This window comes from Callorhinchus milii, unplaced genomic scaffold (assembly GCF_018977255.1).
Source record: "Callorhinchus milii isolate IMCB2004 unplaced genomic scaffold, IMCB_Cmil_1.0 Scaffold8, whole genome shotgun sequence".
Taxonomy (NCBI): domain Eukaryota; kingdom Metazoa; phylum Chordata; class Chondrichthyes; order Chimaeriformes; family Callorhinchidae; genus Callorhinchus; species Callorhinchus milii.
The window spans coordinates 2,015,955-2,041,232 of NW_024704749.1; the positions used below are offsets into that span (position 1 = coordinate 2,015,955).

The 25,278-nt window shown below is 44.2% G+C and overlaps 1 protein-coding gene across 1 annotated transcript; it reads left to right on the forward strand.

Moving 5' to 3' along the window:
• Positions 1 to 966: 966 nt before the first annotated feature.
• Positions 967 to 22,877, forward strand: rab36 (RAB36, member RAS oncogene family). Its single transcript, XM_007908728.2, has 11 exons — positions 967 to 998; positions 3,879 to 4,000; positions 11,039 to 11,130; positions 11,674 to 11,739; positions 13,327 to 13,428; positions 14,834 to 14,898; positions 16,231 to 16,282; positions 18,682 to 18,763; positions 19,718 to 19,808; positions 21,300 to 21,419; positions 22,223 to 22,877. The coding sequence occupies exons 2-11, from the start codon at positions 3,932 to 3,934 to the stop codon at positions 22,285 to 22,287; spliced, it is 804 nt and encodes a 267-aa protein (XP_007906919.1). The 5' UTR covers positions 967 to 998; positions 3,879 to 3,931; the 3' UTR covers positions 22,288 to 22,877.
• The last annotated feature ends 2,401 nt before the right edge of the window (positions 22,878 to 25,278 follow it).

Here is a 25,278-nt window from a genome sequence, read left to right on the forward strand (position 1 = left end):
TTAGATTTAATTGGATTGACTTCTCTTTGGGACGGTGAAATCAAAGTCTGTGAAACAAGTTGTGAATTTGACTCTATTCTAAGTCAATGGGGAATGGTGCTGTTTCTTCGCTCACTGCAAGCCACTAAGGGCACAAAAGAATTCTGCAAGTCTTATTACGAGAATGACTCTAGGCAGCAGGTAGATGTGAGGGTGATCCTGCATTGTGCCTTATATTTTAATGATGTTGTGGTGTCTACTTGCACAACAATGAGACTGTTCATATTAATTATCTCTATAAAGAACTGCAGTAACCTTTGCAGAAATGTGTACATCAACACAAATAATTTATTTTCTTCACAGCATAACTATAGAAAACAGCTGTCTGAGTGTTTCCATATTCTCAAAGACTGTATCTTTAGAGAAGAGAATCTCTCCCAGTGTCCTGGCAATAATCCCCCAAATAAAAATAGTTATTTGCTTCATAGCTGTTTGTGGGACATTGTTGAGTGCAAACTTTGGCTGCTGCATTCTCTCTAACTACACTAATTACACTTCACAATGAAATTCTGTGAAGCTCTTTGAAACATCTCGATGATGTGATGAGGCACTATATCAGATTGCAAGGATTATTTATTATTTATCATTAATCAACCTTAAATCATTTAATTACATTTGTATTGTATATTCCTATTCTCTATAAAATTGGAAATAATAAGTACCTTGGAGTGTGTTTTATAGAAAATTTAACAATGACTGGGAATATGTTCTGAAGGCTTCATTTGTTAAAGAGACAATCACATTAACAACCTTGGGAAATGGTGTAAGTCACTGCAGCAAAGCAGATTCTGAATGGCATCTTAGCCCCAGAATATGACATCAGTTTGAAAACCATTCTTTAATAGTAAATGTAATATGTAGAATAATGTAAAATTAAATATGTTTTTTGAAATCATTTTAGTCTTGATGAAGCAATATGTCAAGCAGTGGAAAATGAATGNAAAAAAATCCTCTTGCAGGTAAGTTCCACTGTATCTATCTCCAAAACAACTAAATGGCTAAATGCAGAAAACATTGTGGCTCAGCTGATCCATAATGTGACCCAGAAGTAATTTAAGGATACACTTCTCTTTGCTAACCCACATTTGTCAGAATTTTTTTTAAAAACACCATTCCAACCCCAAGTTAAATGCTTCCCTTCCACCTCTGAGCAATGCAAAATATTTTTCGGGTAATACGTTGGTTATTTCACACGCCTCTGTTTACCCAGGGGTAAGTAGGAACCTGGTTGTCAGACAATTGGCGGATTGCTTTTCCAGGGGTAATAATCCTCTCAAAATAATATTTTTAAAAATTGAAAAACCATATAATAATTTGGTCACTCAATCCATGACTGTTTGTGAAACGCTGCTGTGTGCAATTGGCCGCCTTGTGTTGCCCCCAAAATATACAGTCAATTCAGTTTACAGTATATCCTGCAATGCGCTTTGAGATCTCAAAGACGTGAGAAGGCGCTATATCAATTTAAGGATTATTATTTATTATTATAAATTCCAAAATAATATCTGCCAGTGTTTATAATAATAATCTTTGCATTTGATTAACTTTAGTAATTAGCAACCATGATTATTTGGGAACAGTTCCATGTGGGATGCCTGCCTTCCAGTCAATGAGGCAAATCGAGTGGTTACAGCAGAGGTTGTAGAGTTGCTGTTCATCATCACTTCCTCATTTCCGAGTTCTGGATAAGTTGTTGGCAAAAACCTGGCAATTCAAGAGTGAATACAGAGAATGTCTGTGACTGAAATGCAAATTGTTGTTGTAGGTTTGATTTCAAGATCCTCACACTGGTGTACAAATCATTCCATGCCCGAGCACGTCCCTACCTCTCTGACCTGCTTACAGCCCGCTCCACCGCCCGCTGCCTTCGCTCAGATGGCTCCGGCCTCCTGCACGTCCCGTATACCCTCTGCTCCACCATCAGCGGCTGTGCTTTCAGCCACTACACCGCACAACTGTGGACCTCTCTGCCTCAATCCCTTTGCCTTGCCTCTTCCTTCTCCAACTTCAGATCACGCCTCAATACCTTCCTCTACGACAGTGCCGACAGTGGCCTCCCCCCTCTCTCCGGCTCCGCCCTTTTCAAGCGCTTCAAGACATTATCCCAATTATCCCAACATTATATACAGGGGGACCAAGCAGTCGTGATATCTACCCTATGATCTAAAAGAAATCATTATTTCTTTGAGACTCATTGGACATTGTAATACAGCAGCTGTTGCTTTCAGCGCCTCGGGACGTCCTCCCGACGTGAAAGGCGCCCTATAAATGGAATCTTGTTGTTGTTGTTGTTTATCATCATTTTTTCTATATTCGCCACAAACACACAGTCAGTCCGTTCGCTTTACGGTACATATATTCCGCGAAGCGCTTTTTGAGGCGTCTCGAAGACGCGGAAGGCGCTGTGTGCCCCCGAATGCCGGGGTTTTGTTTAAGGAAAACCTGCCCAACATTTGGGGTTTGGATTGCAAACCTGAGCCACTCAGCGACAGCGGCTCGAGACGAGCGCTGAGCGTTGGGGGGTCACTGCACAACGCTCGCCAACCCGGAGCTGCCAGTCCGGCCCAGACAGCACTGCCCCCCCCCGGGCACTGCCCCCCCCCCGGGCACTGCCCCCCCCCCGGCACTGCCCCCCCCCCCCGGGCACTGCCCCCCCGGGCACTGCCCCCCCCCCCCCCCCCCCGGGCACTGCCCCCCCCGGGCACTGCCCCCCCCGGGCACTGCCCCCCCCGGGACACTGCCCCCCCCCACTGCCCCCCCCGGGCACTGCCCCCCCCCGGGCACTGCCCCCCCCCCGGGCACTGCCCCCCCCCCGGGCACTGCCCCCCCCCGGGCACTGCCCCCCCCCGGCACTGCGGCAGCTCTGTGAGGGGCCCCCGGGGGCTGAGCCCTGAGCTGAGATCTCGGGGCAGTGCCGACAGTCGGAGGCGCTTCGTTACCTTAGAAACCCCCCAACAGGCGCAGGGCTCCCGGCGGCGGCGGCGGAGGGGAGGGGAGGGGAGGCTCCGCTCTGCTCCTCTCTGCTCCTCTCCACCGGTGAGTTCCTCTTTACCTGTTTTATTGCGCTCAGAAAGAGAACAGTTCTGGATGTTCAGGTGGTGCCCCTCCCAGGTGTGCAGGGCAGGTGGTGCCCCTCCCTCCCAGGTGTGCAGGGCAGGTGGTGCCCCTCCCAGGTGTGCAGGGCAGGTGGTGCCCCTCCCAGGTGTGCAGGGCAGGTGGTGCCCCTCCCAGGTGTGCAGGGCAGGTGGTGCCCCTCCCAGGTGTGCAGGGCAGGTGCTGACCCTCCCTCCCAGGTGTGCAGGGCAGGTGGTGACCCTCCCAGGTGTGCAGGGCAGGTGGTGCCCCTCCCAGGTGTGCAGGGCAGGTGCTGACCCTCCCTCCCAGGTGTGCAGGGCAGGTGCTGACCCTCCCAGGTGTGCAGGGCAGGTGGTGACCCTCCCAGGTGTGCAGGGCAGGTGGTGCCCCTCCCTCCCAGGTGTGCAGGGCAGGTGGTGCCCCTCCCAGGTGTGCAGGGCAGGTGCTGACCCTCCCTCCCAGGTGTGCAGGGCAGGTGGTGACCCTCCCAGGTGTGCAGGGCAGGTGGTGCCCCTCCCAGGTGTGCAGGGCAGGTGCTGACCCTCCCTCCCAGGTGTGCAGGGCAGGTGGTGACCCTCCCAGGTGTGCAGGGCAGGTGCTGACCCTCCCAGGTGTGCAGGGCAGGTGGTGACCCTCCCAGGTGTGCAGGGCAGGTGGTGACCCTCCCAAACCACCAGCTCACAGGGTCTCAGCGCCACACCTTGACCCCCTTTGGTTTGGGTGTTGCCCACTGTCTGATGGCACTCTCTCTCTCTCTCTCTTAGATTTAATTTCAAAGCCAAGAAATCATTGAAGTGCGGGGACAAGAGAGGGCGACATGGACAGCAGCAGCACCTGGTACAGCCTCCCTGTCCACAGGGATCGTGTCATCTCCAGATTCCCCAAGGTGAGGGTTTGGCTTGAGATTGGTTTCTGTACTCGAGGGTTTGGCTGGGAATGTGGCTAGTGAGGGATGGAGTTGGCTTCTCCCAGGGAGAGCCATGGCATTGAAAGTGGCACATGGCTGGTGTCAAAGTGAAATGCCATCAGCCAGTCAGGCAACAAAAGCCACCCAGTTCCTGCCAGTTACAGGACTTCCCTTCAAATGAAGCCATCTAATTACTGTCCATAGGGTTAATTGGGGGTAAAGTGAGAAAATGGTTGTGTTGGTGACTCAACCATCAACGTTTTAGCCTATATATTTAGCCTATTGTGTTCCTTTTTAAGGTCCATTCCCCTTCTCTTCCCCATTTCCTCCACCCTCTCCTCCTCCTCCTCCTCCTCCTCCTCCTCCTCCCTTCCCCCCAAAATGGGCAGTTATTGTTGGGCTAAGGGAATGGCAGTTGGGAGGGGGGTGGGTGATGGTATCGTTTCAATTAAGATTGGCACGCCTGGCTGGTCAATAGTTTCTGATTCCTGTAAGCCAACCATCCCACCTGACCAACATTCCTGAGTTCCCAAAATAGTCATCTATTAATAATTAGTGATCGTCAGGCGTGAGTGGTATATACCACACTATAACTGAGATACTTTGGATTCCAGACGTGCCTGCACTACATGTCTATGCTATTGCAGTTGTATTGCAAGTTTGACCCTCCCGTCGGTGAGAGTGTCCCGTCTGTCGGGAGGCAGAGCCATCTCTCAAACAGAAAAAAGGATAATAATAATAATAATAATATTCCTTGCACTTGATATAGTGCTTTTCACGTCTTCGAGACGTCTCAAAGCGCTTCACAGAATATACTGTAAAGTGAATTGACTGTAAATTTTGTGGGCGAAACTCGACAGCCGATTGTGCACAGCAATGTCCCCGCAAACAGTCGTGGATTAAGTGACAACATTTTTTTTTGAAGGGATTATTATCGACTAACAACCAGGTTCCTACTTACTGCTGGGTAAGCAGAGGCGTGTCTTGTGCGGAGTAAGGAAACTTGCCCAACATTTCAGTCTGCCTGGGAGTTGAACCCAGGTCCTCTCGCTTGCGAGGCAAGTGCTCTAACCACCGAGCTACAAACTGCGATTGAGGCCAAAAATGTAATGGGTGGAAGAGAGAGATGAAATAAAGAAGGCTGTGTTGTGCAAATTATTATGTGTATTTAATTTTAAATCACTTTCCCCACTCGCTTAATTAAACTCTTATTGAAATGTATCAGTATCACTCATAGCAGTCAAGTGCATAACGCAGTAAATTTAATTAGCTGATGATCTATTGCACAGTTATTACTGTTCACAGTTTAATTGGGTGTAAAGTATTAAAATGGATGTGTTGGGGAATCTATGATTTCAACTATTTAACCTACTAGAATTTTATTCCTTTTGAAGGTCCCTTCTCCTTCTCTTCCCCCATCCCGCCACCACTCCCCCCAGTTCAGGCCCCCTGTCAGTTATATGAAGGGCTCTGAGGCTCCTCCCAACATGATTGACATAACTGTGTACAATAACAATCTTTGCATTTGATATAGCGCCTTATATAAATGTAAATTGTTGTTGTTATAATTTGAATAAAAGACTGTTCGTTTCCCCCCACCCCCAGCATTTCAGGCATTTGAATTAGCTGTGGAATGATAATATAATGATAATCCTTGCATTTGAGTTAACACCTTATAATGTCTTTGAGACGTCTCAAAGCGCCTCACAGGATATGCTGTATATTTTGTGGGTTAAACGCGGCAGCCAATTGTACACAGCAGGGCCCTGTTGATTGAGTGACCAAATTATTATTATTTATTAATCATTTTATTTTCCGGAATGCCCCATCAATAAACTTGGCATAAGGAGCTCAGTGAATCATCAGACCAAAGTCAGATAAGTACCCACGCCTGAAGTCTAAGAAAAGTAATGAACTACAAGAGGTGGATTTGCCTGGGTTTCAGCACACAAAGGTCCCTTTCAGCTTTGCTTCTTGCTCAAGAGGTTAAAGAATGTTAAAGAATAATAATGTCAAGAATCCCCCAGATAAAATTGGTCACATGGCTGTCTACGGGACATTGCTGTGCGTAATTGGCTGCCACATTTCACCCACAAAATACACAGTCAAAATATACCACTTTACAGAATTTCCTGTGAAGCACTTTGAGACAACTCAACAACGTAATAAGCCACTATATCAAATGCAAGGATTATTATTATATTATACCGATGGTGGCGTGGAGGGGTCAGAGAATGCATAACAGACCCGTGTGAGCTAAGTGAAGTGGGCGGATGGAGGAGTGGGATAAAGCAGGTCAGAAAGGTAGACAGATGTTAGGCCAAGAAGGGATTTGTATGTGATGTTGTCATGTTGAGAATCTTGAAAATGATCGTTTTGGAGACTGGGAGCCAGTGAAGCCTGGCGAGAATTGGGGTGATGGGCACGCAGAGTTTGTCAAGCGTGAGGATGTGGACAGCTGAGTTTTGAATGAGCTGGACCCTGTGGATGGTGGAAATGGGATGACAATGGTGTGAAATGGGGTGGAAATGTCCTCCCAATGTGAAAGGCGCTAAACAAATGTAATCTTGTTGTTGTTGACAAGTGAACATATATTTGAGAAATCAAACGGGGAGGTGACAAAGGGATGGATGAGGATCAGAGGTGGGATGAGCATTTGGGATGAGATGGGATCAGAGGCGGGCAATGTGGCGGAGGAGGAAGAAGACGGTGGTGGTCATGTGGTTTGGAACTGGAGATTGTATGGGTTCAGTGAGTTTGAGACATTTGAGGAGATCAGAGCCAGTGGTGATAAGACATTGATGGGAGTCAAGGAGGATGTATGTCCAGATTTAGCAGTAGGAAGTTGGTGCGCATCCAGGCCCTGACGTCTGACAGCAGGCGGATAGAACATCAGTGACTAGAGAGAGAAAAACAGATTTAGGTGTAATACGTAAATACGTGAAAGTTAAGTCTGTGTCCACAGACGAAGCACAAGCATGTAGATGAGGGAAAGGAGTTGCTGAGAATAGAATCTCCACAGGTGCGCGTGTGAAGGCAGGAGGAGAAACCATCAGAGGAGACAAACTAGAGGCAGTGGGTCAAGTAAAAATTGAACCAGGAGAGTGTGTTGAAAAGCATGGCACTTGTCCACATCCCAATGAAGTAAGTGAATAATGGCTGGTGGTGGGTGGAAGCCCGGTTGTTGGTCGATTGGCAGATTGCTTTCCAGGAGTGGTAATCCCTTCCCAAAAATAAATAAATAACTATGGTAGTTTGGTCACTCAATCCTTGACTGTTTGTGGGACACTACTGTGCGCAATTGGCTGCCATCTTTCGCCCACAAAATGTATAGTCACCCCACTTTGCAGCGTATTCTGAAGCGCTTTGAGACATCTCAACAACACGATAAGTCACTATATCAAATGCAAGGATTATTATTATTATTACAGAAAATACTTGTACTGCCTACATTAAAATCTGCAGATAACTAAGTGATAGAGTGAAAATCATCTTACCTCGATGATCAAAAACAGTAATCCTCTTGAGTTTTACTGTCACTATTTACTGTATGATGGATGAATGCGCAGAATCATAGCAGTCCATCTGTTCAGTCCCAGAGTAAAAACTACCTTGAAGCTGTCAATGTCTAATATTCACTTTATTTTCCTGCAGCAAAATTTGGGCTCATTTACTTCCCATTCCACAATAGTTTTGAAAAATTGCCAATTTTTCCACTGTATTCTTTGTGAATTGTTAGCTTTTAAGCTGAAAAAAAATTAAGCCTCTTGAAAACTAAAAGATAATAATAATCCTTGCATTTGATATGGCACCTTATCACGTCTTCATGATTGAGTGTATATTTTGTGGGCAAAACACGGCAGCCAATTGGGCACAGCAGTGTCCCCACAAACAGTTGTGGATTGAGTGACCAAATTATTATTTATTTTTTTGATGGAATTATTACCCTTGGACAAGCGATCTGCCGATCGACTAACAAACGTGTTCCTACTTACTGCTGGGTAAACAGAGGCGTGTGGAGTAAGGAAACTTGCCCAGTGTTTCGCCTGCCGGGAATCAAACCCAGGTCTCTCTCTTGCGAGGCGAGCTGTGCGCAATTGTGCTGCCGTGTTACGCAGTCACTCAGTTTCACAGTAAATCCTGTGAAGTGCTTTGAGACAAATGGGTGAACTTTCTGAAGTTCCGGAAAATGGGAGGAAGAATCCCCACTTCTGCGAAGCTCCTCCTCATTGTACTCAAAATCTACCTCAAGACCTAACTCTTTAACCGCGCCTGTGGCCACATGTCCTCTTCCCCGGTCCCCACACCCTATCTTACTCTCCTAGTCAGCTGTGTGAAGCACTTTTGAGACGTCCTCCTGACATGAAAGGAACAATATAAACGTAAATTGTTGTTGTCAGGAGTTAAAATGAAGCAATGTAACGTGAAAATGTCAATATTGTACAAAACGTATCAATGAAATTTATCAGAAGCAATCTGTCGGAATGATTAGAATGCTGTTGCTTTAGCTTTAGACTGGATTATTTAGAATCGTGTTACCAAGGAAACCGCTGCAGAATTAAATGAGAGTTACGCTTTTGAATCAGTGATGAAACCGCTGTCTGTTCAGGTTTACTGGGTTCAAACTGTTGTGTGCGCTGAATTGGCAATTCCTCTCTCCAGGGCATTTTGCATTTGTTTGTCAGCCACTTATAGGATTCGCTCGAAGGCTTTGTGTTTCACTAGTAAAGCATTTGCAGCTCTCCAAAACAGTGGAGTCGTTAAACAATAATAATAATAATAATAATCCTTACATTTGATATAGCGCTTTTCACGTCGGGAGGACTTCCCAAAGCGCTTCACAGAACACACTGTAAAGTGAATTGACTGTATATTTGTGGGTGAACGCGGCAGCCAATTGCGCACAGCAATGTCCCACAAACAGTCGTAGATTGAAAATGACCAATTTTATTATTGTTTTTGGAGGGATATAAAGGAAAGATGGAGCGTAGACGAGCAAGATTATTAAATCTCTTGAGTTCCCATTCACGCTTCACATGGTTGTGATGTCTGAATGAGATGAAGTCTATGTTATGAATTACATCTGGAATTTTTTTCAACGGGATAGTGTTAGCCTGAATTATGGTAACTTCCATAATGTTTGTTTATCTTTAGTTAGTATTTGGAAACAAGATTAAAACGCTAGAGCTGGTGCTCATTAATATGGATCAAGCTGTTTTGTCTTCAGGGTGATACACAGAGAGTGACACAGGGAGGGAGTAGGGGAGAGAGAGAGAGAGGAGGGGGTGGAGGGGAGAGATGGAGAGGGAAGAGACTGAGACGGAGATGGAGGGAAAAAGATATGGAGAGGCAAAAAGACAGAGAAAGAGAGAGGCGGAGGCAAGGAAACAGAGAGAGAGCGACGGAGAGTGAGAAAGAGGGGAAAGGTGTCTTCTCTCTCCCTTGGAGTCTCCTACCCCTCTGTATCCCCCTCTCCTCTCTCTGTCTCTTTTCTCTCTCTCGCTCTCTGAGTTCTCTCTCCCTTATTTCCAACACTCTCTCTTCCACCTTTCCCTCTCCCCCCTTTCTCTCTCTCTCGCCCCTTCTCTTTGTACCTCTTCTCTCTCACTCTCTTCCTCGCTCCCTCACTCTCTCTTTCTCTGTGTGTTCTCTCTTCCCCTCCCTCTCCCTCTCTATATATTCTCTCTTCTCTCCCTCTCTCCTTTGTTTTGTAGTTTGCTGTAACCTCATAACATGCCTTCAATTTTGCGGATAGAGGGAATTATGAAAAAAACTACTTTTTAAAAAAAGGCAAAAGTGTGTCTATAACCTTAAACAATTGTAAAGTCAGGTTATGTACCAAATTTCACTAATGTCTGTAATTCCCATTGCAGTTTCATCATAACTGTATTGCAACTGTACATTTGAGATTGTCAAATTGAATGGGAGAGAGAAGAATTCTAAACCCAAAATAAAGTTCCACCTTTCCAGTGTTTGTACAATTGGAGAATTCCCTCACTGTGTGATATGATGGAAATGATGTATCTTTCAGTATCACATTGCACGTCATTTGATATCAGAAGGTTGTCAAATGAAAGAGTATCAACTTGATATTATCTGAGGCTGATTTTGTTCACAGACCAGGGATATTGTAGCTGTAAGGATATGTAGCTGGAGTTCTGTAGCTCAGTGGTTAGAGCACTTGCCTCGCAAGCGAGAGACCTGGGTTCGATTCCCGGCAGGGTGAAAACTTGGGCAAGTTTCCTTATGTCACACTCCTGATTATAATCCCTCAAGAAAAAAACAATAATAAAAAAATTGGTCACTTCAATTCAATCCATGACAATCCATGACACTGCTGTGCGCAATTGGCTGCTGCGTTTTGCCCACAAATATACAATCAATTCACTTTACAGTATATTCTGTGAAGTGGTTTGAGATGTCTAAGAGATGCGAAAAGCGCTATATCAAATGAAAGGATTATTATTATATTATGTTGTTATATTCAAGATAGACTTCTATTCAGAGGGTGTTAAATACCTTATAGGTTAGGGGAAAGATAATTAGTATCACTGACCATGATCCTCCAACTTCTGCCGGAGGTAAATGTACTTAAATGTTGGGTGAGAACCAAATCAGGCTTAGCCAGGGTCTTGACACATACAGAAACCAATTGTCAGTGGCAGAAAATTGGTAGCAACAGCGACAATGTGCATTTATATGGTGCCCTTCATGGCACAGCTTGATGCAAAGTGCTTGCATTGGACGGGCATTGAATCCTGGATAGGCACGAACTCCAATCACTGCAACCAGTGAGCAGGTTGTTCAATATTAAACTAGTGGCCAATACATATCCTATGAGGCTGGAGAAGAAAACTGGATCAAGGAACAATTAGAGCAAATGACTGGCACAAAAGCACGAGTCACAAGGCTTTGCTTGTTTAAATCCATCTTGAATGAACATGCAGATGTTTGTGAGGTTTCTTTCTCACACACGTACCATTCTGGGACATTAAGGTGTTTTGAATCATTTTGCAGTGGTACAGACCAGAAGCCTGTCAGCAATTCAAGGATGACTTCCACTCTCAAGTGAAACGTGCCTGCCAGGAGCAGCAGACCAGAGCTGTTGGGTAAGTAATTTGAGATATGGAAAGGGATCTTGGATTGGGCTGGATCACAGACAACATGTATTAATTAAGAGGGATTTTTTTTTAAGCCACATAACTTGATGTTGTAAGGAAAATTATGATTATGCAGGACAATAATTGGTAAAAAAAAACCTTTCCTTTTGCCTTGATGGACAATACCATCTCAACCTGCTGAATAAATGAAAGCTTTAGTAGTGGTGGGGTCTTGTCATTAAACCACTTGTTGCGATGGTTTTGATTTGGGAGTTCCAGGTTTTGACCCAGGAGGTGAGGAAGGTAATGGAAGTGGGTGTCCAGGTTGGGATGGTGAGGGATTGGAGGTGGTAGATTTCCCACGATACCACAGTTCCTGTTGTAGCATTTTTTAGGGATTACAGTCTTCCTATAACAGTCTCAAGCTTTTCTTGAACAAGTACTGTATCCTGTTTATTACTGTCTGCAAAGAAACATTTGACGGTAACCATCCTAACATGGCTCTTTACCTTCAGTATAAATCAATGATATTCTCCTGTATTTTGCCCACAGGCTGAAAATGTCAAAAGTGGTCGTGGTTGGAGATTTGTATGTGGGTAAAACATGTCTCATTAACAGGTGAGCATTTACCTGATCCTCTCCTTTACTACAGTATCACAGACTGAAAATGAACTGTGAGACAGTGCTTCCTCAGTGCTCTGATCGGTTCACTTTAGTTAGTCATTTTGTTCCATTGATTGGATGCTCTTGGTGGAATCAGTGAGCCTTCATGACCTCCAGCAGAGAAGGAAGGTATGAAATTCCAGTTCACAGCTGCATTTTGCTTAACCAGCTTCTGTTGACTTTAGATGATACATTTTTCCACCCTGTAGTTAATGTTTGACTGAGGACATTTAACCTCTAGCAATGGGTATGTATCTCAGTGTTCTCTCCAGGCTACTTGACGGTGCCAGGAGGGGGAGTTGTCAGACTGCTTGCTTCCACCCTCCGTTAATCTATTCTTTTGTTGGCCGATGATTAGAATGCAATAGCTGTACCCAGTGCCTTATTTTACCCCCGAGCACACCGAGCACACCCTGCCTTTTAAAACTTCCATTTCCCTCTCCCCAGCTCAGCTGTGTGAAGTGGTTTGAGATTTCCTCCTAACGAGAAAGACACAATATAAATGTAGAAGTCGCTGGGAACACTCGGCAGGTCAGGCAACATGAGTGGAGAGAGGAAAGTGACTTAACGTTTCAGGTCGATGACCTTTTATCAGAACTGTTGCACAAATTCCCTTTCATTTCACTTCTACAAATACAGTCGTGACACTTTGCAGTAAATCCTGTGAAGCTTTTTGAGACATTGAATGATGTGGCAAGAGGCTATATCAAATGTGAGGATTAGGATAATAACACACTTTTCCTCTGCCAACTTCTGCAGCTGTCTGCCCTCTGTCCATTCAGCTCCTATTGTTATTATACTGTCCTACCATTACCATTGGACTATCCATGCTCTAGGGGATAATTGTATCACCCTCTATGGGTATCAGTCGATGAAGTACACGTGCCCAGGCATCAGTGTCTTTTCACTGTAGCACGAAACCAGATAACAAGGTGTTGGTTTCAAAAGCCTTGACTTGACCCACATAGACAGAAGTCAAATTTGTAAGAACAATTTTGAGTAGCCAGGTGAATGGGTTGTGAAGCTGTGAAGTGCAGAATTCATTTTGCCATCAATTTTGTATCACCAATAGCAAACTCTCAACAGCTTTAACCTGCACCTGAACAGGCAAACAGGACCAAGGTTTAATGTCTCATCCGAAGGACAGCGCCTCAGCAATGCAGCACTTGCCCAGGTCTGCCCTGCAGTTTCAGCCCGAGTCTATATCAGTTTATAGCGCTGACGTGTCGAAATGTGTCCTTAAGGATCTTGCCTCTGTTTTTATTTGAACCAATACAATGGAATCCATTTTTGCCAGATGTCAAGTAAATCAGGGATCTCTCTTCTGTCCAACAGTTGCCCAAATAAAATTGATCATCCACTTCATGGCTGATTGTGAAACATTGCTATGTACAAATTGACTGGCACTTTCACATACAAAATAGAGTTACAGCTCTCTGCAGTAAATACTGTGAAGTCCTTTCAGATGTTTCTGTGACGTAATAAGTTGCTGTATGTATCAAATGCAAACATTATTATTGTTGGATTGCTTCTGAATTTCAGGTTTTGTAAAGACGTGTTTGACCGAGACTACAAGGCGACAATAGGGGTAGATTTTGAGATTGAAAAGTTTGAGATTGCTGGAATTCCTTATAATCTTCAAATGTGAGTACTTGCACCCATAAATGTACAGTCAATTCACTTTACAGTATATTCTGTGAAGCGCTTTGAGACATCTCGAAGACATGAAAAGCGCTATATCAAATGCAAGGATTATTATTAGTATTACTGTAATTTTAAAACCTAAATTGCTGACATTTTTTCAAAATTGGTGTTTTGTTAGCGGATCTCTTTTTGACTTGCTTCTGGAATTACTTTTGTTGACTGAAGTGAAAGGGAATTGTGCTGGGAATTTGAACAATCCTGTTCCCTTTAGCTGGCAACTGGACTGGAGGCTGACATCCAGGTTCATTGCCAAAGACCTTCACGCTGAAGGGCTTTGGTAACACTTCTATTCAAAAAGCATTAGCTGCACTGGTTTACTTACCTTATTTTTATTTATCCTTATTTTGCTTCAAAAATAATAATAAATGGATCACTCAATCCATGATCGATGGTGGGACACTGCTTTGCCCACAAAAAAAACAGCGAATCCGCTTCACAGTGTATCCTGTGAAGAGCTTTGAGACATCTCAACGACATGATAAGGCACCCTATCAAATACAAGGATTATTATTATTATTCATCTTCACCCACATAGCACACACACACGACACTGCACTTTACAGTACATCCTATGAAGCACTTTGGGACATCCTCCAATTAAGGATTATTATTATCTTCCTCACTGTTTAGTAAGCATGACACTTGTGAACGCCACTTTTCAATCCGGGCACTGTCTTAGCGCTGCCCAAACTCATTCATTTCACCTGAGACCATCTTTAGCCTTTCCTCATCAACATTCTATCTTTTAATGCTGTTTAAATTTACACTGAAACCAATAATCAGAGGACATTAGATTAAACATCCAGTGGAAATATATTTTTGAAGCTGTGTGTAAGATGATGGAGAATGTATGTTTAGTGAGAAAACTGAAGAGGCTTTTCAGTGCTTTTTCAGTGGAACAACAACAACAACTTGCATTTGCACAGCGCCTCTCACTCAGGGTAGAGTCCCAGAGCGCTTGACATGGTGGAGAACGACACTGAGCTGAGGAATGGCAGAAAGATCTCCATTCCTCCCGCCCCCACCTCCCCCACACCCCCAGCTTCTTTGATCCTTGAGATGAAAGGAGAGTGTCAGCCTACTTAATCCGGCAGACCTTCAGTTTGATTACCATACCATAGCACCTTGAGCAAAGGAGAAGTTGTTCATTGCCTGTGATGATGACGTTCAGAGCCTGATTAATCCTCGCATTCAGAGGCTGATCATCCAATCCTCTGATTTCCTGTCTCGCGGAGAATTGACATGCTCAGCACGTAGACAAGTACATTAACCTTTAAATTAGTTCAATTTGTCCTCAAAGAATTACCTTAAAGGACTAATGTGACAAATGTTTCTATTTGTTTAGCTGGGACACAGCAGGGCAAGAGAAGTTCAAATGCATCGCTTCTGCTTATTACAGAGGGGCTGAAGGTAAGTTATGGACTGACTGGAAGGTGGAGGGGGAATGAGACTTTGAACCAAGAGTCACCAAGGCTTGGGATTCTTCCCACTTTGCTCCTGGTAACTCTGCAAACCAAAGCCTTAGCAGGTAAAAAAGTCCTCGCTGGTCAAGCAGCGGGGATGGCACCCAAAGTACAATCCAATACAGTTTGGGACATGACATGTCAAGCGATTGCCAGGATGGTGGAAGGCGAATTGGGTGGACCGTGGTCTTCGTTCGCCAGCAAATTCTTATGTTCAAGACAGATTTAGCGATGGTCAAACTCCAGTAAAACTCCATCTCGGGTTCACAAGCCTAACATTTCCAGGATTGTGTGTCAGCCTGGCTCGGTTGGTAGAGCTCTCGCCTCTGAGTCAGAAGGTTGTGAGTTCAAGCCCCATGGCAGGACTTTGAATCCATATAGTTTGGCCTGAAGCTCCAGGGCAGTGCTGGGGGTGTGCTGCATTGTTAGAGGTGCCGTCCTTCAAATGAGACATTAAACTGAGGTCCCGTCAGCCTGTTCAGGTTAAAGATCCCACAGATTTCTTCAAAACATGAGTTCAGTTTCACCCAGTGTCCCCCAGACAAAATTGGTCATTCATTTTAGGGATCTCTTCATAGGGAGTGGGATTGATTTGGAAGCTCTTACAAAGAGCCCGCGCGGACAGATGGGCCGAATGGCCTCTTTCTGTGCTGTATAATTCTATGATTCTATGAGCATATGGCTGTTTGTGAGACATTGACTACCTTGTTCACCCACAAAAACACAGGCTCTGTGCTTACAGTACGTCCTGTAAAGTGCACTGAGATGTCCTCTGGACCTGAAATGCACGGGTTATTATTGTTTTTAGATTATTATTTTATTTCTAAACCGGGCGTTTCCTTCCATGGAGAGTGTGTTCATTCCATTCCAAACAAATGGAAATTTACATAGATATGTAAAGTTGATTTGGATGTTCTTAAGTATGTTGGAGGGCGAAACCTTGGGCAAGTTTCCTTACTCCACACGCCTAATAATCCTCCAAAAAAACAAAAACAATAATAAATTGGTCATTTTCAATCCACGAATGTTTGTGGGACGCTGCTGTGCGCAATTGGCCGCCGCGTTTCGCCCACAAATATACAGTCAATTCACTTTACAGTATATTCTGTGAAGAACTTTGAGACGTCGAGAAGACATGAAAAGCGCTATATCAAATGCAAGGATTATTATTATTGTTGGTGGTTTTCTGCTTTTCTCAGACAATCGGCTGATCAAAAAAAGCGCATTCTTTTTATAAAAACCTTTAATTTATGACTTTTTTTGAAATTTATGCTTTCAGTCATTATAATTGCCTTCGACCTTGCTGACATACAGACTTTGGAACACACAAAGTAAGTTGATTTTTTTAATAAATAATTGATGTGAATGTGCCAAACGTAATATATGTTTTTTCCATTCTTTTCAAGTTTTCTTCGGGAATTACAGGACGACCTTTATTATGACCCATGATTGGTTTAGGTCCATGAGCATTATTTTGTTTAGTCAGTATCTGACAGGCCCACATCCAACTTCCACATTGGAGCCTCACGCAGATAAATAACGTTCTAATGTCAAGCTGACTTGTGCTTTTATCACTGTCCAACCAAGTAAACTCTTCACTGATATAAATACACTTCAGTTCCCCAATTGTGACAGCATTTATTCAATATTTAATCCGGTTACATTAATAGTATTCATCACAGTTTCATACTCTGAGATCCGGGAACATTCTGTGCGCAATCATGTCAAGTCATATGTCTGTCTCAGTTAAAGCTTACAGCTGCTTCTAATAAGAATTAATAATCCGTTAAAATGAAATGTACAACATTCAAAAGCATAGTTGTGTTACTGCAACTGTAAAAAAATATTATTTAAAAATCCAGATGTGATATTGTGCGTCACATTGCTTCAGTCCTTCACAGCTATGGATAACACTTGGTTTTCTCTTTCTCTTCAACCGTGCCTTCAGCGCCCCTCTCGACTCTACCCCCTCCTCGCTCCCTCCCTTCCCTCACCCTGACCATGTACCCCCTGCTCGGGTCCCGACCCAACTGTCCAGCGCCTTGGGACGTCCTCCCGACGTGAAAGGCGCTCTATAAATGCAATCTTGTTGTTGTTGTTGTTGTTGTAGAGTCTGTTCCCATTCTTTCCCCATCCAGCAATTGGCTGCCGCGTTTCGCCCACAAATATACAGTCAATTCACTTTACAGTACATTCTGTGAAGCGCTTTGAGACGTCTCGAAGAGGTGATGAGGTGCTATATCAAATGCAAGGATTATTATTATTATTATCCTATCTTTTTCCACTTGTAGTTACGAACAATCTAGGTAGCAACTAGTCCTGGTGAGTTCTGCTACATAGTGTAGCAGGTTGCCAAGTGTCTCAGCTTTATTTCCAGTACCCAATACACAGTCACTACAATTTTTAAAAACTAAAGCGATTAAGTGATCTGGGGATAGGGCGGATAAATGGAATTAGGTTAGAAGATTAGCCATGACTTTGTTAAATGGCGGGGCAGGCTCGAGGGACTGAATGGCCTACTCCTGCTCCTATTTCTTATGTTCTACAGTTTCCTACAGTTGAATGTGAACAAGACTGAGGCCCTCCTGATTGCTCGCGCCAGCGCCTCTGCACCTCAGGCTCTGACAGCATCAACCTCCATGGTTGCTCACTACAACTCACCAGCCAGTCAGGAACCTGGGGGTCTTGTTCGACCCTCAACTGTCTTTTCTCCCCCACATTCAAGCCATGACCCGCTCTGCCTTCCCTCACCTCCGTAACATCGTCCGACTCCGCCACTACCTCACCCCTCAGGCGCTGAAACTCTTGTTCGTGCCTTCATCACCTCCAGGCTCGACTACGCAAACGTCCTGCTTGTCGGCCTTCCCAACTCCTCCCTTCACAGGCTGCAGATAATCCAGAACTCTGCAGCCCGTGTCCTCTCCCGCACTAAACTCCGTGACCCCATCTCCCCCACTCTCGCCCGACTCCATTGGCTCCCTATCCTTCAGAGGATCCAGTTCAAGATCCTGATCCTCACATACAAAGCCCTCCATGGCCTCCCCCACCCTACCTCTGCGGCCTCCTAACCCCCTACCAACCCGCCCGCTCCCTCCGCTCAGCCGCTCTGGCTGCTCCACGTCGCCGACCCACCCGCCCCACCATTGGCGGGAGAGCCTTCAGCCACTCCACCCCCAGCCTCTGGAATTCTATCCCCCAGTCACTCCGCCTCACCCCCCCCTCAGCCTCCTTCAAGTCCCGCCTCAAAACCCTCCTCTTCGACAATGCCATCAGTCACCCCCCCTTCCCCTCCCCTCCCTTCTCTCCCCAACCCCAGCTCGGTTCTGAAATGCTGTACACTGTCCAGCGCCTTGGGACGTCCTCCCGACGTGAAAGCCGCTATACAAATGTAATCCTGTTGTTGTTGTTGTTCTTATGTTCTTAATTTACACTATATCCTGTGAAGCACTTTGAGATTGTGAATCTTATAACGCGCTTTAACAAAAAGAAAGTTTATGATTATTTTAATATAATATAATACAGTCTCTGAAAGGCTGGAACACCTGTTGGCCTGGACTATCGAAATTAAATGGAAAATGATATTAAGTTTTAAATGGTCTTGATGGAAATTTTGCAAGATAGTCTAAAAGCATATACAAAATAGTTACTGAAATAGTTTCCAGAAATCGTACAAATATGGCAAGGTAGCTGATAAATCCCATATATATCAACCCATTCTCTCTTGTGTCAGGCAGTGGCTGGAGGACGCTCTGAAGGAAAATGAGCAAGGATTAAGTTCCATATTTCTTGTGGGCTCTAAAAAGGATTTAGTGGTGAGTAACTATTATTTTTGTTGTAAGTAAGTGTGTCAGCTCGGCTCGGTGGTAGCACTCTCTCCTCTGAGTCAAAAGGTTGTGGGTTCAAGTCTCGTAGTCTGAGCTGACAGCGCTGGGGGGGGGTGTTGCATTGTTGGAGGTGCCGTACTTCAGATGAGATGTTAAACTGGGGATGGGTCTACCTATTCAGGTTGACACTAAAGATCCTATGGCACTATTCAAAAAGAATGGTCATATCAAATGCAAGGATTATTATTATTATTATTATTATTATTATCAATCCCCTAAATAGAATTGGTCACTCATTTCATGGCTGTTTGTGGGACATTGCTGTGCACAATTCTGTTGCTGGTTTGCCCATAAATATACAGTTACTCCATTTCACAGTCAATTCTGTGAGGCACTTTCGACGTGATAAGGCGCTATACCAAATGAAAGAATTATTAATTTTAAGTAGTATCAGTAAACACATTTAATGCTAGACAGTGTCGCCTTTCAAAGATAGTTGCTCACACTCAATATTTAATAATAACAACAGCAAATTACATTTATATAGCGCTTTTCACGTCAGTAGGACGTCACAAGGCCCTGAATCCAGAGAGGAGAATTTAGGGGATTATATCTCCAAAGACTGAGCAATTTAGAGGCCTCTTCAGAGGGAAAATGTTATTCTCTGGTCTGTAAATTTACAAACCTCTTTTCAACCTTTTCATGTTAAGCCGCACTATAGGCCTTTGCCTTTCATATTGGTTGATTATCGCGGTTTATCACAGAAAGGTCCAAAAGTTTTTATAAGTATATTTATGTTTCCACTTTATGATGTTCCAAGTATTCATATTCCTGTTTTTTACACTATTTATAATCTCTGTTGTATGCGAAGCTCTCCGAGTTGTTATTCCACGTGAAGGGTGCTGTATAAATGCAGTTAGTTGTTGCTGTTGTATCTTTTAGTCGCAGGCTGAATGTGAGAGAATAGAAAGTGACGCTATCAAAATAGCTTCTGAGATGCAAGCAGAATATTGGTCCATGTCTTCTAAGACAGGTCAGTATATTTGTACATCAAAATTAGACATACCTTTTCAAAAACCTCTTGGTTTTACTCAGAATAAACCTTAAGTGTATGCATTTCTCTAGAAATTGCTGTGTAATATCAAATACTTCATGTTTCCAGTTTATTTATGTGGTGTATATTGTGCTGTAAATATGACCGTGTGTAAATTGCGCTGTAAGATGTCAGTCCGATCCGCCTGAAGAGGTAATTTCGCCGACAAGAATTGTTATCGTTTTGTCAAATGGTTGACGGTGTGCCATTCCCAAACCATCGCTTGGCAGTCATTTACTAAAATGCTCTCAAGCGCAATAGGCACATCTGTTTGCACACAGGAAGAACATAATGTCCTCCTTGTGCGCAAACAGTTCTTTCCTTGATGGTTCCGAGCTTCTGGGGCGCAGTCGAGGAGCTTACTCACCCCGGTCCCTTTGCCAAAAGTCTTGGATCAAGCAGTGAAGTGAATTAGTGGCAAACACGGGAATGGGTAGGGATGGAGGGAGTTAGGGAGAGAGGGTGGCTGTGGCCTACACTGACTTGTTGCTGAGCACCCTGGAGGTGGAATCGGCGGAATTAGCTGAACAGGATGCGATCCTCCAGAGAGGAAGAGTGCGCATTCCATCCCAATAAACATCCGTGGAAATTCCACGTGTAGGTGGGATGCATGGAATTCTCAGCTTGATTTGGATGCTCTTAAGCACCGTCATGGGTTTCCGCATGTGCCAGACGCCCAGCCGACCAAAAAAAATGCTCTCAAGCTTGCTTCAGCAGCAAGCGTTCTGTCTCCAAACATTTCCTTAATCCGGTGCAACAGCCACTACTTACGTTACATTAAATGGAGCTTTTGCAAACGAAACCTATCAAAGTGCTTAATGGAATGAGATTACATCAGGTTGTGTGGTTTTCATGTTATTCTCCAGATGTTGGACTCGAGTCTCTTAAGTTCTATTGTGTATCGCATCCAGTTTCAGGTTCACAGACGGCTAGTGTGGGTGTGATCAGCTTCTCGGTTACCTCTTTTTGTCTCGTTATAAAGAATGTGTCTGGGCTCTTGTTATACTGGTTAAATAGTTGCACGCACATAATAAGTGTGTGTTAAGTGGCAGCGGGTGGCCAGCTCTGTGAGCCTGAACTCCAGCAGGAGGGTTTGGGGGTGGGGGGAGAGAACATAGGAACATGAGAATTCGCTAGATGAAATAAGACCATCCAGTTCACTTTGCACCGTCCTGGCAGGCGCTTGACATCTCGTGTCCCAAACTATATACTATATCCTCGGATATCAATGTCAAGCAGAAATCGATCTCATTTGTTCTTGAAACAAACAACATTTTCTGCTTCCACCGTCTGACCCTCTAGGGAGAGAGAAAACTGCACTGCTGTGGTCAGTGTATCCAAACGTGAAGTGAAATAGGCCAAGAAGTGATTAAACTGCACAGTCAGTTTGTTGCTGCAGTTAAAGTATGTGGTGGTACCTTCTACCCACAGGTGAGAACGTGCGGGAGTTCTTCTTTAGGGTAGCTGCCCTGGCATTTGAAGCATCTATACTGAAAGAGTTAGAAAAGAATGATGTGCCCACCGCAAAGATCGGGGGAGGGGACACTATCCGTAAGTACCGGCATCCGTTTGTCTGTCTGTAGTTTTTATAACATAGAAACAGAGAAAGAGGAGGAGGCCATTCAGCCCCTTGAGTCTGTTCCGCCATTCTATAAGATCAGGGTTGATCTGTACCTCAAGTCCAATTACCCGCCCTTGCCCCGTATAACTCAATACCCTGACCTAACAAATATCTCCACCTCAGTCTTAAAGATGTGAATGGATCCAGCATCTACAGCCTTTGGGGGAGAGAGTTCCAGATTTCCACTACCTTTGGGTGAAAAACTGCCCCTGATTTCACTCCTAAATGGCCTCGCTCTAATTTTAAGATTACGTCCCCCTTGTTCTGGATTCCCCACCAGAGGAAATAATTTCTCCCTATCCACCTTATCGAATCCCTTTATTACAGGGAAGATGTTCTGAATTCTTGTCACTGTTTTATCCAAACGTGTGTTAGAACTCACTGCTTCAATTCCCCCACCTCACTCTCCTCTTTATCTATCTATCTTTAAATCCCACCTTAAGATCAACCTCTTCCACTGCGTCTATGGCGTCTACATCTTCCCTGTAATAAAGGGATTCGATAAGGTGGATAGGGAGAAATTATTTCCTCTGGTGGGGAATCCAGAACACCTTCCCCCTCGATTGGCCCTGTCATCGTGCAGTGCTCCGAGTCAGTATCCTGGGTGAGGGACGCTGTGTAAATTGCTAGTTGTTGCTGTACTTAACTGTGAGGTGTGGGTTTCTAGTGAAGAGAATAAAATATAACCATTTCATCTAAATTTACAAAACACTTTCTCTTTCCAAAATAACAGGGATGGACAGAACCACAGCTGAACACTCAGGAAATGGGACAAACTCCACAATCAACTGTTGTTGACAGTGATTGTCAGCATTTCATGTTCCTGAGATTCGTGCTACTGACAAGTTGATGGATTTGGAAACAATAGCACCTTCATTGTGCTGATCCATGTGGTGTCAGTTTCAGGTCCAATGACTCTGGAATTCAATACCTGTGATTTATTAAAATATTAATCCACGCCAGCCGAATACTGCAGAAACTAAGGCTGAGTCTTGGCATTGGATGAAACTGAACCATTTACAAAGGCAATTGGCAACTTCTGAAGCGATATTTTGAAAAGGACTTTCACATTTTACTGAAGGTGTGAACCACATAATGAGCAAATTGTGGCCAGTGAATTGGCTTCCATTTTTGTTTAGTTAGTGTAGAACTAGGATTTCATGTCAAAGGTCATTTCCAGGAGCTGCAATAAATACTGTACAGAGTAGCTAGTCATTTAACACATTAATCTTTTATTGTCCAAGCTGTAGAAATATTGTACCATCCTTTAGATGTCTGGACACGCAGAGCGAGAATGTGCTTAAGACGGTGACAGCATTCATACTATGACTGAACCGTTCACGTTCCCTGTCCACGACTGTGGGACGCTGCTGTGCGCAATTGGCTGCTGCGTTTCACCCACAAAATATACAGTCATTTCACTTTGCAGGATATTCTGTGAAGCGCTTTGAGACGTCTTGGAAACGTGATAAGGCGCTATATCAAATGCAAGGATTATTATTATTAGTATTATTATTATTTTTATGTGAGTTATAAATGACTTGTTTATGAATTGAATAAACCCCTTAACCTGTCCTGCGTTCCATGTTTTGTATTTTGTAATAAATGTCTGATAGTGACTTCAGATTATGTGGAAACGTTGACACTGAAGGCAATTCAGCTTCATTATCACTTGTGCAGAGCGTCTGGTACCCGGGAGAAAGTTGACTCACTTTCCTCTCTCCATAGATGCTGCCTGACCTGCTGAGTGCTCCCAGCGACTTCTGTTTTTATTTCAGGTTTCCAGCCTCTGCAATATTTTGCCTTTTGTGATTTTATGATTGGAATTGCAGCCACTTGGGCAAAATACTGGAGGGCATCTTGCACTGTGAAACTTTACCCTCAGTAGAAGGGAAAATAGCTCAAAAACTCAGGTTAGGAGGGGACAGGGAGCGGGTGGGCCAAACACGACTTCAGCTTAGTTAAATGTTTTGGATTCAACTAACTTTAATGGCTTATTTTATTACCATTTCCTGGTACTCATTCCATCTCGTTGCTGCACCCTTCACATGGTACCAGACAATCTCCTATCTGTACTTTGCTTTGTTTGATCTGATGTAACATGTGGAGTCCTGTAGCTCAGTGGTTAGAGCACTCGCCTTGCAAGCGAGACACCTGGATTCAATTCTCAGCAGGGGGCAAGTTTCCTTACTCCACACACATAATAATAATCCCTCAAAAAAACAATAATAAATTGGTCATTTTCAATCTATGATTGTGGGACGCTGCTGTGCGCAATTGGCTGCTGCGTTTCACCCACAAATATACAGTCAATTCACTTTACAGTATATTGTGTGAAGTGCTTTGAGATGTCTAGAAGGCGTGAAAAGCGCTATATCAAATGCAAGGATTATTATTTATTATTAAAACATGGACCTGCATGTTTGTGTGAATTAATATCATTTTATCAAATTGGTCTCTCTGTGGGCAACCCTTTTTATGAGAATCTAAGATATACTTCCAGAACGAACCTTAAGGGGTAAGAAAAGGCCACATACCTAAAAATAGCCTCCATATGATGTCTGAACTGTTTCTCCCTCCAATCCCATTCAGTAGTATGTAGCGATTGATCACATTCAAGTACGTCTAAGACCTGAAGAAGGTAATTAATATTTTAAAAGTTAGGGATAATTGTTTGTATCTAAACGCAGAACCTTTAAAGTGTGAAAACGAATGCAGTGGTTTTTCAGTCGTCCCACAGTTAAAGAATCAACGAAAGCAGCCCTAACCCACACAGAATAGAAGCTACAGGTTCCATTCCTGAGTGGGCACCGGGCCAGTCCACAGCTCCCAGCTTCACATCCACTTCACCCCGGGCAGCTCAGACTTTCAGCAGCTCTGCCTCTACTCTCTGGATCTCCATCCCTTAGTCGCTTTGACTCGCCTCTTCCCTCGGCTCCTTCAAGGTCCAGCTAAAGGCCTTCCTTTTTGACCACACTTCGGCCATGTTTTTCCCTCCGATCCCCCTTGGACCTCTCCCCCAGCTCAGGTACAAACCCTAGACAGTCCAGCACCTTGGGACATCCTCTTGACATGAAAGCTGCTGTGTAAGTATAAATTTGCATTTGGAGCAGAATGTTACAATTGCCTCAATGCCCTGGGAAGGGACAATCACTCAAAGCTCCTGCTTCTGATCACTATTCCCTGCTGGTGAGTCTACCTTTCTACACGAGAACAGATCAGATTAAGTTCCCGTGATCAAATATGAAGAATGGATGAGGTACTGTCACTTAATAATAATCCTTGCATTTGATATAGCGCTTTTCACGTCGGGAGGACGTCCCAAAGTGCTTCACAGAACACACTGTAAAGTGAATTGACTGTATATTTGTGGGCGACAGCGGCAGCCAATTGTGCACAGCAATGTCCCACAAACAGTCGTAGATTGAAAATGACCAATTTATTATTGTTTTTGGTTTTGGAGGAATTATTATTAGGCTCTGTGTGGAGTAAGGAAACTTGCCCAAGGTTTCGCCCTCTGCCTGGAATTGAACTCAGGTCTCTCGCTTGCAAAGCGAGTGCTCTAACCACTGAGCTACAGGACTCCACAAAGTATCAAGCTGGACTGGTCAATACCCATGTTTTAATTTAATCTATTCTTATATTGTGGAGTCCTGTAGCTCAGTAGTTAGAGCACTCGCCTCACAAGCGGGAGGACCCGGTTCAATTCCGTAGCTGGCGAAACATTAGTCAAGTTTCCTTACTCCGCACACCTCTATTTACCCAGCAGTAAGTAGGAACCCGGTTGTT

Bases quoted from the DNA above. Each gene is read 5' to 3' on its own strand.
- rab36 (XM_007908728.2), top strand. From the start codon at position 3,932: ATGGACAGCAGCAGCACCTGGTACAGCCTCCCTGTCCACAGGGATCGT. The intron at 4,001-11,038 runs GTGAGGGTTTGG...ATCATTTTGCAG, and splicing joins TCATCTCCAGATTCCCCAAG to TGGTACAGACCAGAAGCCTG. The intron at 14,899-16,230 runs GTAAGTTATGGA...TTATGCTTTCAG, and splicing joins TTATTACAGAGGGGCTGAAG to TCATTATAATTGCCTTCGAC.